The sequence below is a fragment of the Humulus lupulus genome, chromosome X (assembly GCF_963169125.1).
Source record: "Humulus lupulus chromosome X, drHumLupu1.1, whole genome shotgun sequence".
NCBI classification, from domain to species: Eukaryota; Viridiplantae; Streptophyta; class Magnoliopsida; order Rosales; family Cannabaceae; genus Humulus; species Humulus lupulus.
In genome coordinates, this window is record NC_084802.1 from 9,743,987 (window position 1) to 9,767,581 (window position 23,595).

Here is a 23,595-nt window from a genome sequence, read left to right on the forward strand (position 1 = left end):
ATATGTAGTGTTTTTTATGTAAGTTTAATAAAATTATCTATGAAATAAAAATTATTTTTCATTTTTATTATTACATTTAGGTGACGTTTAGTTTGAGTGAATGGAAATAAATGAATATGAATGAAAATTAGAAAATGAATATGAATATGAATAGAAATAGAATAAAAAATAATATGAATAAAAAAATTTGATAATTTTCTTTTAAAATTTGCATTCCACCAAAATAGTGGAAAAATTATTTTATTGGAATGTCCAATGCTATGAGATACAGCCAAACAAAATAATGAAATGAAAATTGATTAATTTCCATTCCATTCTATTATCTTCAACCAATCATCGCCTTAATATATATAATAAATTATAAATAATAATAGTTAATCTCCATACCATACGGAACCATTGGCAAAATTTAATTTTCTATGCTTCTTTATTAATTTTTTTTCCTAATACTTAGTTGTTTAGTAACAAAATTGTCATTGGCAAAACATTTACTAGGGCACATTCTAAGATTCAAATCATTCATTTATCTTAAACTATTTTCTTTATTATTGTTTTTTAATGATATTATTGTGTTTATTTGTTCTAAATTATTGTTACCATTTCATATATATTTAATATAGGGTCTATACTTTTTTAGACCATGTGTTTTGTCTCATTATTTGTTTGGACTTTGTGTTTTGACAAATTATTTTTTGAACTTTGTATTTTCTAAAATAGTTTAAATAGACTCCTAAATCCGATTTTGATCAAAGTTTTTTGAACTAAAATTACAAATGATTTATCAAACTAACAACTCAAAACAAAAATACAGTTGTTTTGCCTAAGAATTGTGTTGTTATACTTAATTTTTTGTTAATCAAAATCAGGTTTAGAGGCCTATTTGAACAATTTTACAAAATATAAGATCCAAAAAATAATTTATCAAAACACATAATCTAAACAGGTAATAAGACAAAATACATGTTCTATCTATGAAAAACTCTTTCTTAATACAATTAAAAAAATAAAAATGCTTTGCATCTCGGTTGAATTCCCACTGGAACTGATTTGGCAGCTTTTCATTGATACAATGAATTAAAAAGCTGTAGCCAAAAATGGAAAATTGTCAGGTGTAACAAAAAATAGTTACATTTATGGACATATAAATTTAATTTAATTTTTTATACAACAACCTACATTATGATTATAGTAGAAAAAATGGAAAAAAAATTACATGCTGTAATTGGTTTGAACATATTTTCGTAAATTATTCATAATTTTAATTTTCTGAAAATTAGATTAATACCTCCTGTATAGTGGACAGTCACTTGAAAAAAATTGGATTATAAAACAATTTTCTCCAAAATAAAGATACAAAATTTATGTGAAATAAAATTATACTTATTTAACTCCGAGCTCCAGTTAGTTCACCTCGCTGATATTTTTCTTTTTCGAAAACCGATCTGCATTGTTATTTAACTTATTTTGATTTTGAAATTTATTTGATAATTTACTCAAATTTATTTTCAGAAAGGAATGGTCCGAAAATGGTAGCTATACGTATAAAAATTTTAGTGTACATATATAATGCTTAAAAGTTCCATAAAAATTAGTAGCTCTTGAGAGCTCCAATCTACTTTTTTTCATAGCAGTTATGGACCTGAATAGTATAGCCAAGGCTTTGCGCCATTGTGGTCGAGTTCGGGCCTTCAATCCAGGAAAGGTACTTCATTCCCATTTGGTCAAACTTGGCATGTTTAACGATATGTTCCTTGCTAATAATTTGATTTCAATGTATATGGAATTTAGAAATTTGAAAGATGCACGGAAGGTGTTTGATGAAATACCTGTGAAGAATATTGTTACGTGGACCACTATGGTCTCTGCCTATACTGATTTGGGAACACCCCACGAAGCACTCGGGTTGTACACTCATATGTTAGAGTCCAAATCAGACATACCAAATGGTTTCATGTACTCTGCTGTGCTCAAAGCTTGTGGTTTTTTGGGTGACCTCAAATTCGGTAAACTGATACATGAAGGAATATGTAATGCTGGGTTGGAGTCTGACACTGTTTTGATGAATACTCTTTTGGATATGTATGTTAAATGTGGGAGTTTGAGCGATGCCAAGGCAGTTTTTGATGAGATTTTGTTAGCAAATTCAACTACATGGAATACTATTATTTCAGGTTACATCAAGTCAGGTTCAATGAAGGAAGCAGTGGATTTATTTCATCGAATGCCGGAACCTAATGTTGTTTCTTGGAACAGCATCATTGCTGGTTTTGCAGACAAGGGTAGCCTGTGTGCCTCTGAATTTTTACAAAAGATGCACCGTGAAGGTCTTAAACTCGATGGATTTACATTCCCGTGTGCTCTTAAAACTTGTGGTCGTCATGGTCTGTTAGAATTTGGAGAACAGATCCATTGTTATGTCATAAGGTCTGGCTTTGAGTCCGGCAGGTTTACTGTATCAGCTCTGGTTGATATGTATTCTGATTGCAATAAAGTGATTTCAGCGACAAAGCTTTTTGCACAGTACTCTAGCTGTAATTCTTCTATACATGATAACTTAGCACTTTGGAATTCCATGCTCTCTGGATATGTTATTAACGAGCATAACACAACAGCCTTAAATTTAGTTTCATTAGTTCATAGGTCAGGTGCACTGATGGACTCCTACACTTTCAGTGCTGCTTTGAAGGCCTGTATGAATTTGCTCAACTTAAGACTTGGGCTTCAAGTCCATGGTTTGGTTGTAACTGGTGGGTATGAGTTAGATTATGTTGTTGGAAGTATTCTTGTAGATCTTTATGCAAGAGTTGGGAAGATTAAACATGCCTTACAATTGTTTCACAGGCTTCCGAGAAAAGATACTGTAGCCTGGTCTGGTTTGATCACAGGGTGTTCTAAAATGGGGCCAAGTGAGTTAGCTCTGTCACTTTTTGGAAATATGCATAATTTGAATCTTGAAATTGATCAGTTTGTTGTTTCAAGTATTCTCAAAGTTTGCTCCAGCCTATCTTCTCTTAGAAATGGCAAACAGATTCATGCTTTCTGCACCAAGAGAGGATATGACTATGAGGGAGTTGTGATCACTTCTCTAATAGATATGTACACAAAATGTGGTGAAATTGAGGATGGATTAGCTTTGTTTGAATGCACAACAGATCGCGATACAGTATGCTGGACTGGGATAATTGTTGGGTGTGGGCAAAATGGAAGAGCAAAAGAAGCTATTCAGTATTTCCATGAGATGAGAGAATCAGGAATGAAGCCAAATGAAATCACCTATCTCGGTGTCCTTTCAGCCTGTAGACATGCCGGTCTTGTCAAAGAGGCATGGGCCATTTTTAACTCAATGAAACTTGAATATGGCCTAGAGCCTCTATTAGAGCATTATAACTGCATGGTTGACCTTCTTAGTCAAGCTGGGTGTTTTAAAGAGGCAGAAAAGTTGATTGCTGACATGCCATGTGAGCCTAACCAAACCATATGGAGATCCTTGCTTGGGGCCTGTGGAACTTATAAAAATGCTGAACTGCTTAATGTTATTGATAAAAATATTCTTGCAACCTTACCAGAAGATTCTTCCACCTATGTAACACTTTCAAATGTTTATGCCGAGCTTGGTATGTGGGATAGTTTATGCAAAGTGAGAAAAACCGCCAAGGAAGTAGGATCTAAGGAAGCTGGAAAAAGTTGGATTGAGGTCACTAGTTAGAAGTGCTTCTTTATTGTAGTAAAGTCTACAAGTTTTTGGTGAGTTCTTGAGTGTTTTCTATTTAGCTGCATCTGCAAAGCTTTGTTTATCCAAGTGATGCAGCCAGTTCCCCAGTGGAGAGAAATGACTAGATTCTTCAACTCAGTACTTTGAAAACACGCATATGGCAAACATCGCGAGATAGTTTACATGTGTCGAGTTTGCTTCTTTCGCAAAAGTAGCATGCTTAATCTGGTGTTCCCTGTGGCTCTTTTTCGAGGTTAACATTTGGATCTTGCCAACGTACATTTAGGAAATAAAAGAACTGAAAGAGAAAACACTAGGTAACCAGCATTTGCGCTTTAAGTTTTGCACTCATTTTATCATTTATTTATGGCATCTTATTTATTCTCCATTTTTATGTGCAGATCCTTGCACTATTGTCACAAATCATGAATACGCTGTGATGGGTGACTTTGAAATAGATCCCAGGAAAGAGAAATGAAGAGGAATGGTTTTATGACCACAAAAAAAATTATTATCTCGTTGTAACAAGTGACTGTTACTATAATAAGAGCATCTCCAATGCAAACTAACAACGTTGCCTAAAATATCTAAATCAACTAAAAAATATAATTCTTTATTTTCTCTCTCATCCACATCACCTTTGGCAACATATGGTCCCCACATATTATTATTTAATATATCATTTTATAATTATAAATATTATCATACTAAATTTTTTAAATTCATATATTAATATAAATAAATAGTACATGATATTTAAATTAGACTAAATTTAGAAAAAACTTATAAAATGACATAATCGTAATTAATCAATCTAACATAATTAAAAAAAAACTAATTAAAATGATTTCTAAATTTTGACCATATGTGTTCTACCAAGTCTGCTTGAAGATTGTGATATTGATAATTTGGAAGAAAAATATATGAAATGGTGTGAAAATTGAATGAAATAGATGAGTATTTATAGAAGAAATTTTTTTAAAATATTACTGTTTTTTACCAATGGATACATTTCCTATATAATATATATATATATATATATATGTATAATTAAAAAATAATAATAAATAAAGAAAGCACCGTTGCCTCACAGAGGCAACGGCTCCTTCATAATTAATAAGCAATTTTCGGTTACAATGGTAAGTCATCTTTATATTTGGTTGCCTGTCAAAAAAAGTCAACAAGTCATATCTTTGGCAACGAGTATTGTAGTTGCTCTAAATTGACAACGTACACCCATGGTTGATTTTATTTATTGAATCGACTTTTATCTCTCAATAATAAGATTATATTGTTGATTATCATATTAGTTATTTATTTTTGCAAATAATAATTTATAAATATTTGCTTGAGTTGTATTTTTTTTTTTAAAAATGGAATATGTTGAATTGATTTTTATTTATAATCTATAATATATACATCAGTTTGATAGAAACTTTTAGTATATATATGAAATTATAGATAATAATAGTCCGTCGCTATACCATATGGGATTATAGGCAAATAAATGCCACTTTAAACCCATCACTTTTTAATGAAAAGGATGCTATATGTTTGAAACATATCATTAATTACTGTTATTGAATGTCAAATTTGTTGTCGTGTCTTAGTATTAATTTTTTGTGAGAAGAAAATCATGTTATTAATTATTGTTATTGAATGTCAAAATTATTGTAGTGTTTTAGTATTAATATTTTTAGTGAGAAGAAGCAATAATATTAATGAAGTAAATGAACTAACATTTCAATTTCATATTATAACTTGTTTATAAAGGGTTATTTACATTTTTATGTAATATTTATATTATGCACTTTGTAGGATGCGTGTATTAATTCTTTAAATTAATTGATAAAAAGTACATAATGAGTCATTATTTCTTTAAATTAAGTAATGAAAAGCACATAATGAGTCATTATTTAAGATTCAATGTTTCAATTTAATTATTTGAGATAATGATATTTTATTTTAAGTACATGTTAAAAAAAATTGATTTTATAAATCTAACTAGGAAATATAGTTGCGCTTTGCGCAGTTTTATAATAACAAAATATTACATATATTTAAAAAAAATTATTTTTATCTAGTTAATAATAATTTTTTTAGAAAAAGAATATAATATGATTAAAGAAATTATAATTTTTTTTATAATAATAGAAAGTTATAATTTTTGGATACATTTCATAATTTCTTAATGCTATGTTTGTGTAATTCACCTAAAATTATATATATATATATATATATATTTGTTGACCCTGATTTTGGTCAACGACACGGAGTCTAGGAAACGACAGGAAAATGATATAGAGCTTGAAAATAATCTAATGGAAAGATAAAGAACACAGAGATTTATAGTGGTTCGGCCCCAGTGATTGGTAATGACATACGTTCACTTGATATTATTATTGATATTGATTTCCCAATGTGTGACCAAAGAACTAGGGTTCCTGAGTTTCACGGACCTTAGAAGATAAAAGCAATACTACGATGGATAATAGTAGTATGATTCCTCAAGAAAAAGATTCATCCCCTTCCCTGAGCTATCTCTTGTGTATTTATAGGCTCAGGAAGAGTTACATGAATTAGGAAATAATATATATCCTTAATGAACGGATCTGCAGGTCATAATGAAGAGATATTCTCGGATATCATCACAACTATACAAATCTTTACATAAATGAACGGAATGTACGACCAGGCTGGTCGTATATAAAACTTGATATTTTCATGTGGGAATATGCTGGTCGATAGGCGAGCCGTATCTTTGCTACGTGTCCGCCACGTGTCGTAACTCCTTACCACATCATCAGCAGCTAATTTATGGATAAACATTTACCCCCCAAGTTTATTTATTGTGACCAACAATAAGTAAACTTAGGAAAATAACTTTTCATATGCCCCACGAAATCTGTCAGAGCCCTCGTGCGTTCTTGAAAACAGTGACATAATCACGTCCAATCATGCCTTTTCAGTTTTCAAGAAACCATTTTGACGGCCGTTACACTCCCCCATGCCTTGAAAAAGGACTCATGATTACCCCTTTTCGGCACATCTTTGTTCTATAAATAATCCCCACATTCTTCTTTTAACTCTTTACATGCCATCATTTTGCCAAGAACTATATTCCAGAGCCCAGGACTCTAAAGTTTTCAGACGCTTTACCGATGATCTCTCGTCTGCAAACCCAAAGCTACTCCTTTTCAAGATTTCCAATCTTCATTCAGGTAAATTTTATTCGACATTTAACCTTTTGAGATGCCATGCATACTGCTTCTGTGCTCTGAAACTCTTTGTGTTCTTGGGTAAAATTTGCGGAGATTTTGTATATACCGTTTGATGCTTGATAGGGTAGTGTACTTTTGCTCTATATAAGTTAGGAATCAGTTTGATAGTCAGGATCATGGGTTTAGGGCGTAAAATCGAAGTAAAAATTAGATTTTTAGGCTAGCTGAAAAACTGGGTTTTTCCCGGCTTTTTTCAGAAAAACTTTTTATTTTCACTTTTTGATCAGTTTTTCAAACTGCTCGCATAAAACTTAGTGTTTCGGTTAGAATGCTGCTGGTCGATAGACGCGAGCAACGTTATTCCAACTTTCAACATAAGCTCCCAGGTTGTGTGTCTTATTTCCTCCTTTGTCTGTTTGTAGTTTATATATGCAAGACCCGTGGGGAGGAGAAAGACCCATCGACGACAATCTGCTAGCTCAACTGCTCGAGGACGAAGAACAACCCTCGACATTGATTCCCGATATTCCTTTTTCTTTAGCTATAGTCCTCATTCTTTACACTTTGTAACACTTAGGTCCCAAAAGTTGATTTTGAATTAGTTAGGTCCCCAACATTTTCAAATTGTATCATTTAGGTCCCTAAATGCTATTTTTATTTATTTTTTTCTTTCATAATACATAAAAAAAATATTAAAAAAAATGGTGAATCAATCTTAAAAAAAAATTGAACTACTTAATTTATGACAGTACCAAACATGACATTGAAAAAAATATATTTTCATAACATTTTAAAAAATATTTAATAGTTTTATAAATTAAATTAATTTTTCATTAAAAAAAATTCTTACCTGTATTTTTTTAATATTAATAAGTGAACTATCATGAAATTATCAATGTTTATCATTTACATATTTATTTTTATTTTTATTTTGTAAAGTTTTTCTATTATGCAACTTATAATTATTCATATATATACACATAAATAACTTTATATATACTATTAAGTTGCATTATTTAAAAAAATTGTATGAAATAAACAAACATAAACATAATAAAAATTGATAATATCAAGATAATCAAGATAATATAGTTATTAATATTAATTATAAAATAACAATGTAGGTAATAATATTTTTTTAATGAAACATTAATTTAATTTATAAAAAAATTTAAATATTTTTAAAATTGCTATAAAAATATGTTTTTTTCTTATGTCATATTTGTTATTGTCATAAATTAATTGTTTAAATATTTTAAGTATTATTTACTATTTATTTTGTATTTTTTTAATATATTTTATTAGAAAAAAGAAATAAAAATAACATTTAGAACTTAGATGATATAATTTAAAAAAATTGGATCTAACTTATATGAAATTAATTTATAGGACTTAAATATTACAAAGTATAAAAGATGGGACTCGAGCTCAAAAATACCCTAAAATATTCCTTTTCTTATTTACGTGGCTCAATGTCACACCTCAAAAAATAACAAATTATTCAAAATATTTGGGTTACTCTGAGTAGCGCAAAGCAATAGTGATACGTGGCTCAATGTCAGCCTCAACAAGCCCCTCGTGTGACTCAGCTCCTTGCAGAACAAGGCATGAAGTTCGAGAATTGAGATGAGATGACAAAGTTTTAATCTTTACTCCATACCAACAAGAACAACAATCACAATGTTTATTCTCAAAGTAATCTTCTTTTTCTTTAAACTTCATTCTTATTTCGTTTTTGTTATGCCCACTTATTCATTTTAATTTCAATTTCTCAGGCATGGAGATCAAGCGCATTTGGGTTATATGGGTACCTCAATTTTACCAAGTCTGGTTTTATGTAAGGCCCTTTCCAACTCTACTTTCTTTTCAATTATGCTCCTTATATGCTTCTAAAAATGGCTGACTGATTTAAAGCCTATATTTTTATGCTACTTGTATTTGGGTATGAGTTTATATGTGTTTAATGGGGTTTGACTCAATTGTAGTGAACATTCAAAGAATTTCAAGGCAGAGGACATCCAAACAAGAATAGATGGCAAAAATTGCATAGTAACAGGAGCTAATTCTGGCATTGGTTTTGCCACTGCACAAGGCCTCGCTTCACGGTTCTTTTCTTATCTATTTATCAGTGCCAACACAGTATTTGAACTCAAATTATACTATTAAAGCAACGATCTTTACTTTTTTATTTTATTTTATTATTGCTAGTGGGGCAACTGTTTACTTGGTTTGTCGAAATAAGGAGAGGGGAGAAGCTGCTTTATCTCATATTAAGTCTTCAACAGGAAACGAAAATGTTCATCTAGAGGTAACTTTTTTTTTTTTTTTTACTTTCTTTAATTTAAATTGCTTGTATATGTTTATTATAAGAGCTATTATTATAGCTATTAATCAAAGCTTCTCTTTTTCTTTTTTATTTTATGGTAACTCAATGACCCTATTGATGTTAAGGTTTGTGATCTTTCCTCTGTAAGTGATATCAAGTCATTTGCATCAAGATTTTCTTTGAAGGATGAGCCACTTCATGTATTGGTAATTTACTTTCACTTAACTCATAATATGTTTGATCACTGATCATAAATCTAAGAAGAAGCTTAGACTTTTCTGGTATCGAATGACGAAATCTAACTTGGATCAAATCTATGGTTTTTAGGTCAACAATGCTGGCATGCTTGAAAATAGCCGAGTTACTACCTCAGAAGGGTGTGTGTTTAAGTTTGATTCTTTTCTTTATTTTTTTCCCTTGCATAAATTGTAGACATTACTTTATGTTTCTAATATGTTGGTTGCAATCTTTTTACTTTTGAAAAACTGATTCTTTCTAATTTGGCAGTCATGAGATGAACTTCGCCATTAATGTATTAGGTACTTATGCCATGACTGAACTGTTGCTTTCGTCTTTGGAGAAAGCGGCCCCTGATGCTCGGGTTATCACCGTTGCTTCTGGTGGAATGTACACTGCACCCTTGACCAAAGATCTACAGGTAACTTTACTCGTGTACTGTTCTTGTTTTGCTACATTGATCTGACCATGTTACTAATGAATTTTCCATTACATCTTGTTATTGCAGTTTAGTGATGGAAACTTTAATGGTGTGGAGCAGTATGCTCGAAACAAGCGTGTTCAGGTTTGATGAACTAAATATTGAATTTTGGGTTGGAATTCTTAGCTATCTGGTTGTCCTTGAAGTGTTTACAGCTCAGGCTATATTGCTTTTGGCTTAAACAAATAGATTTCCCATCAATGCAATATTTGATTCAATTTAATAGATAATTTTATAAGAATGTTGTCTATATTCTCCCATTAAGCCGCAGAAGTTCAGTAGTGTGTTTTTGAGTAAAGGAGAAGCCAGGTGAGAGCAAGCACAAGAATGTGACATTGTCAAATCTCTCAAGATTTAGTGTTCCTAGATTGTATTTATATAGATATCAAAGAGTACAATCCAACTTTATGACATATACCTGGACATTTTTAGAAAAATGATCTCATAATAGCTAATTTTGCAGCTTTGGTGTAAGATTTCTGAGATTTGAAAGAGCAGCATAAACAATTTCGATAGTTTTGTTTATTTCTTTATAGCTTCTTTGTAGGGTTAGATGTGTTAGTTAGGTCCATCAAATACAAAAATAGTTTCCCCTGTTATCCAATGAAACTTCTAAACTTTTCATAATGTAGAGGGTGTGTGAAGATGAAAATGTTATTGTCTTATTGACCGGAATTGTAATGGCAGGGAGTTTTCCAAAGAGATTAGCAAAGAATCTTGTGTTGGTGTTTTGTGAACAATTTCTTAATATTTGTATGGGAACAAACCAACCATATGAACTTCGGTTATGACATTTCGAAAAACAAGCTCTTTCTTCGATTGAGATTGAAAAATCTCCTAGTATCATTAGTGACTGTAGTACTGCTTTGCACCAAAGAGGATTAGCTCATATGGTCAGGAATGTGGTTTGCTCATTGGAGCCCTCCTAGATACCTACATAGCAATTGTTATAATTTCCTCAAAATTGTACTACTGCTTTGCTACATAAGAAAGTAAGCATATTTATGTCATTTCTAATACTATCTTCTTTTTAGGTGGCACTAACAGAGAAATGGGCTGAAATGTACAAAAACAAAGGGATTGGATTCTACTCAATGCATCCGGGTTGGGCAGAAACACCAGGAGTTAGCAAGAGCTTACCCGACTTCTCTAAATCGTAACTAATTCACTATTCATTTCTCATTCGCATTCTCATCTCATGCACACAATCATTACATGATTTTTCTTTTGTTGTTGTCACAGATTTTCTGGAAAGCTTAGAACAAGTGAGGAAGGCGCAGACACGGTGATCTGGTTGGCTCTACAGCCGAAAGAGAAGTTGGTTCCAGGCGCATTCTATTTCGATAGAGCTGAAGCTACTAAACATCTAATGCTTGCAGCTACTAGGGGCTCTCATGCTTTAATCGACTCCATTACTGAGGATCTACGTTCCTTGTCTGGTATTTCTTCATAAGAAGAAGTAGATTTTTAAGTCCTTTTTAATACTAAACTTCCCATACGGTTGCTGACCAAACTATGAAACAATATTAGATGGAATTTTCTTTCATGTAATACGTGAAACTACTTATTTTGTACACTCTGATCTTTTACACTAAAAAGATATATACTGCAACAAATTATGTATGCATTTTATGATTAGTATAAATATCCTAAATAAGGTTAGTGACATTGCAATGGATCTTATTTTGTACAATTTTTATATGATTTTAACTTTAATTTTTTTGTACAAAAACCCAAAAAAAAACTTTAATATTAAAAGAATAAAATATAAAATTGCACCAGCCGGGAATCGAACCCGGGTCTGTACCGTGGCAGGGTACTATTCTACCACTAGACCACTGGTGCTTGATGTGCTGATTCAATTGTAAATTTATATATAATTACTTTCTACATATAATGATTATATTGGATACAAATAAGAAGAAGAAGAATTCTTCAATCCAAATAAGTTTAATCTCTTACTTAAGGGTTTGCAAAATAAATTATGGGTCACAAAAAAAATTTGGTTGACATTGAGAAAGAATTACTCTATTTATAGACCATAGACCTTTTCAAAAAGAAAAAAAAAAAAGTCCAAAAACTTGAGTTCAACAAAGTTTCACTTTTTCTATCAAATGATAGATTTATAAATCAAGTGAAATAAAGATTAATGAGTAGAAATCAATTATTTACTTATACATTTTCTAATGTTGCATTTTAGCTTCAATAATATTTCCATAATATAGACTTTATGTGTATGTAAATCTGTATATATATATTAAAAAATAAATGACGGATAAAATACCCAAAAATTTTAAAATGTTGTATTTTTATATCCAATCTTTTTTTTTTTGCACTAAATTTACTTAATGTCTTCAAAATGTTACACTTTTATGCCTAAATTTTTTGCGGTAAATATACCTAATATTTTTAAAATGTTGCACTTTTATACCTATTTTTTAAAATTATTTTGAGAAATAATAAGAAAGTAAAGGGAAAATATATGATTTTAGTTATTTTAAAATTTTAAATTATTTTCACTTTCAAAATAATAAAAAACTAAGATTAATCAAAATAATTAAAACTTATATTTTTCCTTTACTTTTTTTAAAAAAATTATATTTTAAATTGATGAAAAAATATATAAGTTTTTAACTATTTTAAATGATTTTTATTAATTTTAATAAAATATTTACTAATGTTTAGTTTAAAATAGTTATTTTGAGAAAGAATAAGAAAGAGAAAATAATTTAAAACTTAAAAAATAATTAAAATTTTATATTTTTCTTTTATTTTCTTATTATTTATCAAAATAATAAAAAAATAGGTATAAAAATGCTGCATTTTAAAAATATTGAGTATATTTATTGTAAAAAAAAATTGAGTATAAAAGTGCAATATTTTGAAAACATTGAGTATATTTACAGCAACAAAATAAATTAAGTATAAAAGTGCAATTTTGAAAATATTAGATATTTTAGCTGTTATTTACTCTTTAAAAAATAAACTGTATATATATATTAGCAATTGGAGTTTATAATCTATCTTGCAAAGCATAACTACCTAGCATTGAATTATTTTAATTTTAATGTAAGGTGAATGGGTGAATATATATATATTTAGTATACATATTTAATCTTTTGAAAATCAAAGCTAATAATCAAACCCCAACACCGAATTTTAAACTAAAACTATAATCCAATCTAATTTTCAAGCTTTGTTAGGAATATATATTTTAAAGTTATAAAATTAGTTTTTGTAAATCTTTGCTATAATTATATTAAGTAAATTTATAAAGTATTTATATAAATATTAGTTAGAGAAATATACTTTTTTAGTTATGAAATTAATAATGTAAATCTTTGTTACAATTTTTTTTTGTTACGATATGTAATTGTTGTTTATAAAAGTGTAAAAATTATTAACAAAATTGTAAAATTTGTAGATGTTTACAAATTTGTAAATATTATTTAAAAAAAAAAGTATTTTTACTATTTATTTATTTACGATTCTGTCACTATGTATTTTGTAAAAGAAATTCATATTTTTGTAAGATTTTATCATGAAACCAGAGTTGTTTACAAAATCGTAAAAATTGTTTACGAATTTGTAATAATTGTTTTCAAATTTGTAAATGGTGTGATCTTTTTGCCTTCTCTTTTAAAGTTAGGTTGATTGAAATTATATAATTACTATGACTACAGTTATTTTGAATTTGATTATTATAGTATAATGATTTTTTTTATGTTTATTATTATTAAATAGGATTTATATATTTTTGGACCATGTGGTTTTTTCGATTACTTGTTTGAACCTCGTATTTTAAAAAATTTATTTTTGGATCTTATATTTCTTAAAATAGTTCAAATAAATCCCTAAACTCAATTTTGATGAAGAAAAAATTGAATATAACAATACAGTTTTTAAGCAGAATGATTTTATTTTTGTTCTGAATTGTTAGATTTGTGAATTATTTGTGATTTCAGTTGAGAAAAATTTGATAAAAATCGGGTTTAGGGTTCTATTTGAACCATTTTATAAAACATATGGTCCAAAAAGTAATTTATCAAAATACAAGGTCCAAACAAGTAATGTGATAAAACACATGATCCAAAAATGCATAAATCCTATTAAATATGGTCTCTTGGTAAAATGATCTATTTTTTAAAGTTATTTTTACTCAGGCTTAGTTTTGATAATTTTTTGCAAAATAGTCTCTGACACTTCAGACAACTGGTCGAAATTTTTCAGATAGCTAGTCGAAATTTTTAGACAGTCAGTCAAAATTTTAGACAGAGTTCATTTTACAAAAATTTATCAAAACTAAACCAAATAACAAAATAATTTAAAAAAAATATCATTTTCACCGATGAATATTATTATTATTAGGAACGATATTTTTTTGCAGTTGTGAAAAGTAGCACAATTTTATCTACATTTAATTGTAGTGGGACAAAACAGAATTTTTCAGCAAGTTCACTTTCCTTACGTTTAGCATAAGAGTTGTGATTTTTTTTTTTTTAAAATAATTTATTTCATAATTTATTTAATATCATTTTTCTCTTTCTGAATGATGTCATATCAATCTTGTATTTTTTTTTTGGTGAATATATCAATCTTGTATTACTCATAAGTTAAATATAGTATAGTAACATTTTGATGTTTTTTAGATAGTGTTTCAATTTTTATGAAAAACTCCAAACTCCAATAATATTTCAAATTAAAAGTTTAATTAATTTAAATATGTATATTAAAAATAAATAAATCAAATCAAGGGAAAATTAGTAAAAGTTGTTTAAAAAAAAATTATATTTCACTAGTAACCGCATTTTTCATATAAATATATATTTAATAAAGTGTTTTATAAATAATAATATCTTAAATTTATATTTTTAAGTTGTATAATTTAAACATGATTGTTCCTGTAACAATTGGTTACAATTTCTTATCTATAAATTATTTTCGTAAATATTAATTTAAAAAATATATATCTTAGCTATAAAACTTGATTTGTAAACTATTATTACAAAAATAAAAAATTTAGTTACAAATTGGTTTGTAAATTTTGTCTAAAAAAAATATATTTCTACAAGTGATTTTTGTAAATATTATAACAAATGTTTACAAATTTGTAAACGTTATTCACAAAAAATTGTATTTTATCACTTTTATTTACGATTTTATCACTTGATATTTACACTTTTGCCCTTCCGTATTTTTAAATAAAAATTCCGTATTTTTGTTATGTTCTATTTTTTTCATTTTTTTTTTAAATTTTTAGTACATTTTTGTAAATCTCTATCGGTTTGGATGATAAAAACTAAAGTGGCCAAAGAATCTTATCTATTGAGGAAGGAATGTAGGAAAGGATAAGGGCAATGAAAAGGTTCTAAATTTTAGTGCATTTCTTTTCCTGTTAGACAACTCACCTTCCTTGTGCTAAGAACTGTACAAAATGCTTAACTTTTACACTTGAAACAAAAAAGTACTCAAAAGAAAATAGTTATGTCAAGAAATAACACAAGTTTCACTCAAAAGAATGTTTTTTTTTTCTTGAGTCGTACAAAATACTTCTATACACTATTAGACACCACTCATCTTTTTCTTTTCTCTTGCTACTTTGCTAAAACAAAATTAACCAATATTAATATTATTAGTTAGCCAAATCTTGTAGGGTCAAAAAGTAGAAAAGAATGTTTTCTTGAGTCATACAAAATAAACTCTAATGTCTTCAATTTAGCTAGTGTGGTCTCTATTTTGAGAAAAATACATGATTTAAATACTAATCAAACCCCTTTTCTTAATTAAAAAAAAACTAATCAAACATTCTTTGGTAATAGAATTTGATACACAAGTTGATACATATGTTAAGTTGCAACAGTGTTTGTTTGTTGTGCAAGTTTCAATATTATTTGAAGATTTTTTCTGTAATAATTATGGATGTAATTTCTAAATATTTTGGTTGACTTGATTAATATATTACTTAATTTCTCGACTCAATTGTTTTCTTCTTTTTGACTTCACTTGGTCTTTATTCAACTTATTTTGTGGAGAGCATTATCATTATCATTCTTCTATAACACTTATTTGGATTCTTGAAGCCCACTTGCCTCTTTAAGAAAAATACAATCTGAGAGCATTGAAGGGAGTTCAAGTATGAATAAATGCAAAGTCAAGGAAAGTTTGCAAAACTTGAATTGTGAAGTGAAGTGTGATTAAACATATTAAGAAGAAGAAAAGTGTAGTCACTAAAGTGTATTATTTGATCATGACTCAATTACATTGTCTGTTTCAATATGAACAGTTTCTGCTGTAACATCCTGAAACAATTTTTATTTAAAAAATAATTAATTATATCAATTTAATTCATTATATAGTAACACTGTCAAAACGGATATGTCAATATATATTTAAATATATATATATATATATCCCTTACAGGCTTATTATGTCAAAACAAAATGACATTTGATATCATAAAACATTGCCGAAACCTTAACAAATTTACAGTCATTGCCCAGAAAGAGAAGTGGGTTTATTTACAAGCCTCATCATACTATGCTATGATTGCTGTCACACTATAATATATCAGCCCCCTTAAAATGGCTGCTATGAAGCTCCCCTCTTTGAGTATTCATCAAGGAGAAACGCCTGGAGAGCCCAACAATTCTTGCTTTCTCAACTGGTACTGTCGAAGCCTCTGTCTTGCATACTCCATGTAGTCGAAGTCAATAACATTCACATAATTCTGCAGGTTAACAGTCATTGAAATCCCATGTTAAATTTCTTTCATTACTCAACAACACCACAATTCATTTTCGGCTTAAAAAAAACTGAGGAACCGATGAGTGGCGAAAATGCTTACTGAAATGATTCCCCACAAACACCAAAAGATATGGTTTGCTAAAGTGTATTTCTCCACATCATTGAGTAGTTGCTCAACTTCAGTGTCACTAGGTTCATAGCCTGCATGAAAGGATGTGGAGTCCTTTAACTAATGATAATTTGGAGATACCAAACTTTTTTCAGGATGAACAGAGGAATTGAAAATTTGAAAACCATTGTTTGAATTCTTCTGGGACAAATCACCAAATTGTTTTTAAGGTCAACAAGCTTAGAGAACAAACCAATTTAGATTTGAAAAAAACTTCTTTGATTGAGATTAGTCATGATGAGTGCAAGATTATGTCAAAAAGAAAAACAACAAAAGTCAATGAAGTTGTTTAATTTTGAATTTATGAGCTGAAAGTCAAGTTAGGTTCCCCACTCAAACATGTAGAGAAAAAACTGACAACAACCATATTAATAAAGCATGAAGAAGAGATCCCCACGCATTAAAATTCTGTGGTCAGAAATCTAATTCACACCAATCCTAAAACTGAAGTTTCAGATAACTATCAATATATTCCATCCAAATATGTAGTTGTTCACATGAGAAGATAATCATCTTAAACAGCTAAACAGAAGAACCAATAGACATGTTAACATCTATATCCTTGTATTCTATAGGAAATCAAGAAACTAATGGACTAACCTGCAGAGCTCAGATATATCCTGACAAATCTTTGGCGCTCCTCCAGATCTATGTCATTGGAATTAAGAAAAGCCCAGCTGTTAAATAGTTTGCAGCTTTAACAAAAACTTGATACTCAAAATAAGCAGAAAGTACATATATCTATCTATATCAAGAGCTAGTTACCTGGATACTTGCTATAATCCAAAACATGAGGTGTCTCTGAATGGTAATTTGCTACCATTTCACAGAAATGATTTGCAATGTCATAAGCAATGGGATTGTAACTGGAGTACTCGTAATCCTGGAAACAAGAAGAGACGATAAATATAAATCACAATTTGGTACTTTTACAACATATTATGGAGTGGAATAATCACTTACAATGATGGTGATTAATCTTGTTTCCTCATCCATCATTATGTTGCCATACTGCAAGTCATTGTGGCAAAACCCAATTTGTTGAGAATCATCATACAATTCTTTCTCGAGCATATTGATTTCCTCCTCCAGAGTATTTAAGCAGAATTCTTTGGTGTCTTCTTCGGTACACAAACTCTTTGCTGTAGGAAGCCATTTCCTGTTATCCCAACGAAAGCATTAGAATCTTCAATTCTCTTTGAAGAAATAACTCTTGAAAAAAGAACAACAAGAAGTACCTCAATGTGTTCCACAGGCGCACATTCTTTGAATTTGGCATCTCTATACTGTGGAACTCTCTCAATTTAGCCGCTATAAGAGCAGATATTTCAGGGTCACGGAGGTCAGCAGCTGAAAGTGTCTGAAAATTTCACAAACAAAACTTAAAACAAGAAAAAGGAATTTGACAAACAATTACTTGCAGAAATACATAATCAGTGTAATTGAGAAACTGACAATTACAATCACAGTAAGACCTTAATTATCCTGATTAACCAAAACACTAGAAGAGCTCTATACCCCAATTCCATTTCATTTTTTAACAAGAGCATAAACACAATATACAACTGAATTATCCTTATATCTAAGTGATATCACCTTAGAAGAAATATATATAAAATATCTATATCAATTCACTTATTGGGTAATAATTAAAGATGGACAACAGGCTGCAGAGTAGAGTATAATACAGAATTGCAAGTTCAGCATAATTATAGACAAGGATCTAAGAACAGAACTTTAGAGAAAAGTTACTTCTTTGTTTTCATATATGTACCACTACTTATTTTAATCATTTTATAACACTATAACATAAAGCCAAGGACGATCTTCATATATTAAATACAAGATTAAGTCCAATTTGTTTGACTCAAAATATTTATATAAGAAACTATGTCAATTCCCTGTGAAGAAAGAAAGAAACGTACAAGACCTCAATACTAAAAAAAATGGTCAAAATTCGCCTTTAGTGCTTGGCACTATTACCACTCAATCAAGTTCTAAAGTGCTTATGGAACCTCATTATTGCTGTCATTTAAAAGCGAGAATATAGTATGAAGTATCTCCACTTTATATCCCTTTTGGCCTTAAAAAATTAAATCACTAAAAAGAACAATCAAGAGAGAAGAAATGGTATAATCAAAATACTATATACATGCATATACATAAATAATACGCAGTAGTATAAACATTGGATTTGACATACTCTGGCATGAATAAACTCCTCTATCCTTCCATCTGCGAACCTCCCCAGAAGACGAGGTCCCTGACCATGTTTGGAAATGTACTCAAAGGTGCGAATTTCATCTTCCCTATCGAAGAAAACATCAACTCCTTCACCATAAACTCGGACCAATACTTTCCTAGAACAATCTACATGTGTTGTTGGCCAAGTTATTTGAAAAACCTCATTAGTCATAGCCCCCTTCAAGGGAAGGATCTGCAATAAATCCGTATCATCAAGAACATCACCATAGTGGGAAGCAGCCACAGATCGAATTAGCTTCTTCAATTCCTCAGATAGACACCCTTTCACAAACCCATTTGCCTTTATAGCCATATCGTTATCAAACAAGAATTTCTTCTCAATCAGATTTTCTCTTCAGATTCACCTGCATAGCATATAGTGCAAAAAAGGAATTATGAACATAAGAAACAAATACAGAATTCACTCAGACAAAACTTGAAATCTTAAGCAAACGTTGAATTTAAAAGAAAGGTACAAAATTGTATTTATCAACTGAACAAAAAAACAAAACTAGAAGAACCCAGATGAGGAAAACACAAGAAAATAATATAGAAAATCGAAAAAGGGAAAAGGGAAAACCCCCATTAGAATATTGAATACAAACAGAGATACAACTCACCAAACGACGCAGAAAAAGCCAATTTGTCAGAATGAAAAGTTGCAGGTGGTGAGAGGGAACACACAACTCCACACAAATGTATATAACAAGTCAGATGATTATCAAAAGTCTTTGAATTTAAAGAGCTTTATGCAATAAAATAGTCTCGTGGCCTTAAAATATACAAAGAAACAGAAAATCAAACAATGAATTTAATATGTATTATATGACTTGGGATATGCTCTTCTACGATGTATCTATATATGCTAAATATATACTCCTTCCAGGAATAAGCTTTTCTCGATTTTCTTTGTTCAGCGGAAAAAGCAAAACCCAGTAAGCTTGTATGGAAAAGGGATTTTTTTGGTTAAGCAGTGAAACCCAACGAAGTCGTGGTTGGAATCTTAAGAGCGAAGATCTGCAGATTCTATATGGGGCGGGGCTCGGGTCCATATATATAGCGATTTCATAATTTGTTGACTAATTCCAAACTATATCTTTGACAATAGAAATGTGACACGTGTAATTATATATGTGCTGCCTAATATTGTTTAATTTCATTTCATATATGGGACGACATCAAATGAAAATGTAAAAAAAAATACTAAAAAAGTATTTTTTTAACAAATAAATAATAATTACAAAATGGACTTTCCTTAAAACAAAATAATAATAATTACCAAAACATTACGTCACGGATTATTATGAAAATAATAAAAGCATCAAATTATTGTCCTCACTATCTTTTCTTTTTCCTACTTTTTCTTACTATTATTTAATAATAATTTTTTTTTAAAAAAAAGATAAAAATAAAATATTTAACTTTTAAAGAATATTATTTGTCAAATATTTATATGTAAGCTTTATTTAAAGCACAAACAGTGCCTATTAATGAGAAAATGAGAATAAGAAAATTAACAAAATAAATTTTTTACTTACTTCGATAACTGAATCTCCAAATTCTAGGTTATGACTAAAATTTGACATTATATTAATATATAAGTGGTGACGCTGTTTTTTGTCAACTTAAAAAAAAAATCAGTTAAATTTAAATATACCAGAAGAGATAAAAAAAATGGAGGCAAGATCTTTTACGTGGTTCGACAGTTAAAATCAGCCTAATACACGAGTCTATATTATTAAATTTTTGGAATTCTCTAATAGCTTTATGGAAGCAATTGTATATGGTTTTTCCAATATCAATATCCTCATCTCCTACAAATGAATTGCTCCACACTATTTATAGAGTGGTTTACAGAATATCTTCCCTCATATTTCGGGATGATATTATACAAATCAATTAATTAAATGCATATTTCTTTTATATAATAAGTGTGTAGATAACAATTTTTTTTTATTTTAACCGTTTTTTATTTTTTTAATGTTAACTTAAACAGAATATTCTTATATTTAACATAATATAAACACTTAAACTTAAATAAAATTAATTAATTAATTAAAATAGAATAGTTTTGAGATATTTTACAATGATAATTATTTAAAAATAATAAAATCATACGTTTTACAACTTAAATAAAATTTTATTAAACTTAAACTTAATATTATATTAAATATATATAATATAATATTTTGTTGCCACTGCCAAATTCAAAAGCTAGAACAAACATAAACTTAAACAAAATAAATAAGTTAATTAATTAAAATATGACATTTTAAAGATATTTTATGATAATTTAATTAATTAATTCATATTTATTTAAAAATAATAAAAGCATACATATAATTTTTTTATCTTATAATTTTGTGTAATAGTTTATTTTTTACCAAATGATTAAAGCTTTTTTTCTTCATCAAATTCACAAAATGATACTATGAGATAAACTAAAAACAAAAAATAATTAATGCATTTATATTATTGTCTACACTATGACTTTTTTTATTCTTTTTTTATTTTTATTATTAATTTATTTTTAAATATTATTGTATTAGATATATATGTCATGTAACCATGTAAATATACATCTATGTCAACGTTGTATTTAGATATCATATATGTAGAGATTATTGATGTAAATATGTATATATAGTATAGAACTATAATTTATTTTATTATATATATATTTTAAAACAGTGAACTAATTTTTATTTGTTACACCCAGATTTCGAAGAATGGGAAGTTTGATCTCGAATCTCAGGCTCGTAAGGTGTAGGCTTGAGACTAGCACAGTCATCATGTGATCAGCAAATCAGAGACAGCCTCGCTAAGCAGTAAGTGACAGCGTTGGATTGGTGAGCTCAGGAATTACGTAGTCTCGGAGGTGTTCTGAGGTTATAAGTTAGGCTCGCAACTCGCAGGTGCGACTTACCAGCGGCTGGTTAACCACATGTTTAAAGAACTGATCGCAGTAAACATGGAGGTGTACGTGGATGACATGCTGGTAAAGTCGAAAAAGGCAGAAGGATATGTGAAGGATTTGCAAGAGTTTTCGATGTATTGAACAAATACCAGATGAAACTAAATCCTCTCAAGTGTTCCTTTGATGTCGGATCAGGCAAAATTTTGGGGTTTATTGTTAATTCAAGGGGAATTGAAGCCAACCCAGACAAGATAAAAGCCCTGATTGATATGAAATCGCCGGAAAAGATCAAGGATGTACAAAGTTTGACTGGAAGAATTGCGGCCCTAAGTAGATTTATTTCTAAATCAACAGACAAATGCGTCCCTTTCTTTAACCTACTTAGAGGCAGCAAGAAGTTTGAATGGACGGGAGACCGCGAGCAAGCTTTCCAGGCCTTAAAAGCCCATATGGCACATCCTCCTATTTTGTCAAAGCTTATCGAAGGAGAAACTTTGTTCATTTACCTGGCGATCACTGAAGTTGCTGCTAGTGCGGTATTGATACGAGAAGAAGAAGGCGTACAAAAAGCGGTTTACTATGTAAGCAAGCGGCTAATCGGAGTTGAACTAAGATATCCACCCATCGAGAGGTTAGCATATTGCTTAATCCTGGCCTCTAGGAAGCTACGTCCTTACTTCCAAGCCCACCCCATCACAGTTTTAACTGACCAGCCCCTTCGGCAAGTCCTCCAAAAACCAGAAGCGGCTGGGCGTCTATTAAAATGGGCAGTCGAACTAGGGCAGTTCGATATCACATATTCACCGCGAGCAGCAATAAAGGGACAAGTCTTGGCCGATCTCATTGCAGAGTTTACCGAACTCCCAGACGACGAGTAGTGCAAAAAACCTAATGCACTTGAGCCTCATGATGAAGCTCCCTCGTGGAAGTTATTTATGGATGGGTCGTCAAATGAATCTCACGCGGGAGCAGGAGTAATATTGATAACGCCAGAAGGGCATCGATTTCACTGCGCCATTAGGTTTGACTTCGTAGCATCGAACAATGAAGCAGAATACGAGGCCCTCCTCGCTGGATTACGATTGGCAAAAGACATGAATATAAAGGTGCTCGGTATTTACAGTGATTCACAGCTGGTGGTGAATCAAGTTCTAGGGGAATATCAAGCACGGGGTCTCAAAATGGGAGCCTACTTAAACAAAACTAGAGATCTGTTGGCACAGTTCCAGGAGTATACCCTCCAGCAGATACCTCGAGATCAGAATTCGAACGCAGATGCCTTAGCCAAACTCGCAAGCGCGAAAGATGCTGACACTTTGAATATTGTGCCAGTAGAAAGATTGAGCGAGCCAAGCATACAAGCAGATGTGACTAGCATGGAAATCCGGATGGAAGACACATGGATGGCACCATACTTGGAGTATCTGACTAGCGGTACACTGCTGACAGATAGAAACAAAGCCAGAACTCTTCAAAGGCAGGCTGTGAGGTATATACTGGTCGATGGTGTTTTGTACCGAAGGGGATATTCCATGCCACTGCTC

At 30.1% G+C, this 23,595-nt stretch overlaps 3 protein-coding genes and 1 non-coding gene across 6 annotated transcripts; 2 read left to right on the forward strand and 2 right to left on the reverse strand.

The window, feature by feature from the left end:
• Positions 1-1,381: 1,381 nt before the first annotated feature.
• On the forward strand, positions 1,382-3,909 carry LOC133804980 (pentatricopeptide repeat-containing protein At4g08210). 2 transcript variants are annotated; one of them, XM_062243081.1, is made up of 2 exons: positions 1,382-1,702; positions 1,789-3,909. In XM_062243081.1, exon 2 carries the CDS (start codon positions 1,856-1,858, stop codon positions 3,704-3,706), a length of 1,851 nt encoding a protein of 616 aa, XP_062099065.1. In that variant the 5' UTR covers positions 1,382-1,702; positions 1,789-1,855; the 3' UTR covers positions 3,707-3,909. The 2 variants fall into 2 exon arrangements, with proteins under 2 accessions (XP_062099065.1, XP_062099064.1); XM_062243080.1 differs by having other exon boundaries at positions 1,382-3,909.
• A 4,550-nt stretch (positions 3,910-8,459) lies between these two features.
• Positions 8,460-11,645, forward strand: LOC133804981 (uncharacterized). Its single transcript, XM_062243082.1, has 10 exons — positions 8,460-8,628; positions 8,709-8,770; positions 8,919-9,038; positions 9,142-9,241; positions 9,385-9,465; positions 9,587-9,636; positions 9,767-9,917; positions 10,005-10,061; positions 11,012-11,133; positions 11,220-11,645. The coding sequence occupies exons 1-10, from the start codon at positions 8,614-8,616 to the stop codon at positions 11,428-11,430; spliced, it is 969 nt and encodes a 322-aa protein (XP_062099066.1). The 5' UTR covers positions 8,460-8,613; the 3' UTR covers positions 11,431-11,645.
• Positions 11,646-11,751: 106 nt separating this feature from the next.
• Positions 11,752-11,822, reverse strand: TRNAG-GCC (transfer RNA glycine (anticodon GCC)). Its single transcript has one exon. It is a non-coding gene; the product is annotated as a tRNA-Gly (tRNA).
• Positions 11,823-16,343: 4,521 nt separating this feature from the next.
• On the reverse strand, positions 16,344-20,160 carry LOC133804982 (probable choline kinase 2). 2 transcript variants are annotated; one of them, XM_062243084.1, is made up of 8 exons: positions 19,755-20,159; positions 19,094-19,499; positions 18,129-18,250; positions 17,854-18,049; positions 17,656-17,773; positions 17,491-17,538; positions 16,822-16,922; positions 16,344-16,704 (listed from the first exon to the last, which is right to left on the reverse strand). In XM_062243084.1, exons 2-8 carry the CDS (start codon positions 19,445-19,447, stop codon positions 16,594-16,596), a joined length of 1,050 nt encoding a protein of 349 aa, XP_062099068.1. In that variant the 5' UTR covers positions 19,448-19,499; positions 19,755-20,159; the 3' UTR covers positions 16,344-16,593. The 2 variants fall into 2 exon arrangements, with proteins under 2 accessions (XP_062099068.1, XP_062099069.1); XM_062243085.1 differs by lacking the exon at positions 16,344-16,704 and having other exon boundaries at positions 16,856-16,922; positions 17,491-17,567; positions 19,755-20,160.
• Positions 20,161-23,595: the final 3,435 nt, after the last annotated feature.

Excerpts from the sequence above, each read along its gene's own strand:
- LOC133804982 (XM_062243084.1), bottom strand. The coding sequence starts at position 19,447 with ATGGCTATAAAGGCAAATGGGTTTGTGAAAGGGTGTCTATCTGAGGAA. Across the intron at positions 18,050-18,128 it reads CGCCTGTGGAACACATTGAG|GAAATGGCTTCCTACAGCAA; the intron begins GTACTTCTTGTT and ends TTGGGATAACAG. Across the intron at positions 17,774-17,853 it reads CAAGATTAATCACCATCATT|GATTACGAGTACTCCAGTTA; the intron begins GTAAGTGATTAT and ends TCTTGTTTCCAG.
- LOC133804980 (XM_062243080.1), top strand. The coding sequence starts at position 1,634 with ATGGACCTGAATAGTATAGCCAAGGCTTTGCGCCATTGTGGTCGAGTT.
- LOC133804981 (XM_062243082.1), top strand. Across the intron at positions 8,771-8,918 it reads TTTACCAAGTCTGGTTTTAT|TGAACATTCAAAGAATTTCA; the intron begins GTAAGGCCCTTT and ends ACTCAATTGTAG. Across the intron at positions 9,466-9,586 it reads ATGAGCCACTTCATGTATTG|GTCAACAATGCTGGCATGCT; the intron begins GTAATTTACTTT and ends TATGGTTTTTAG.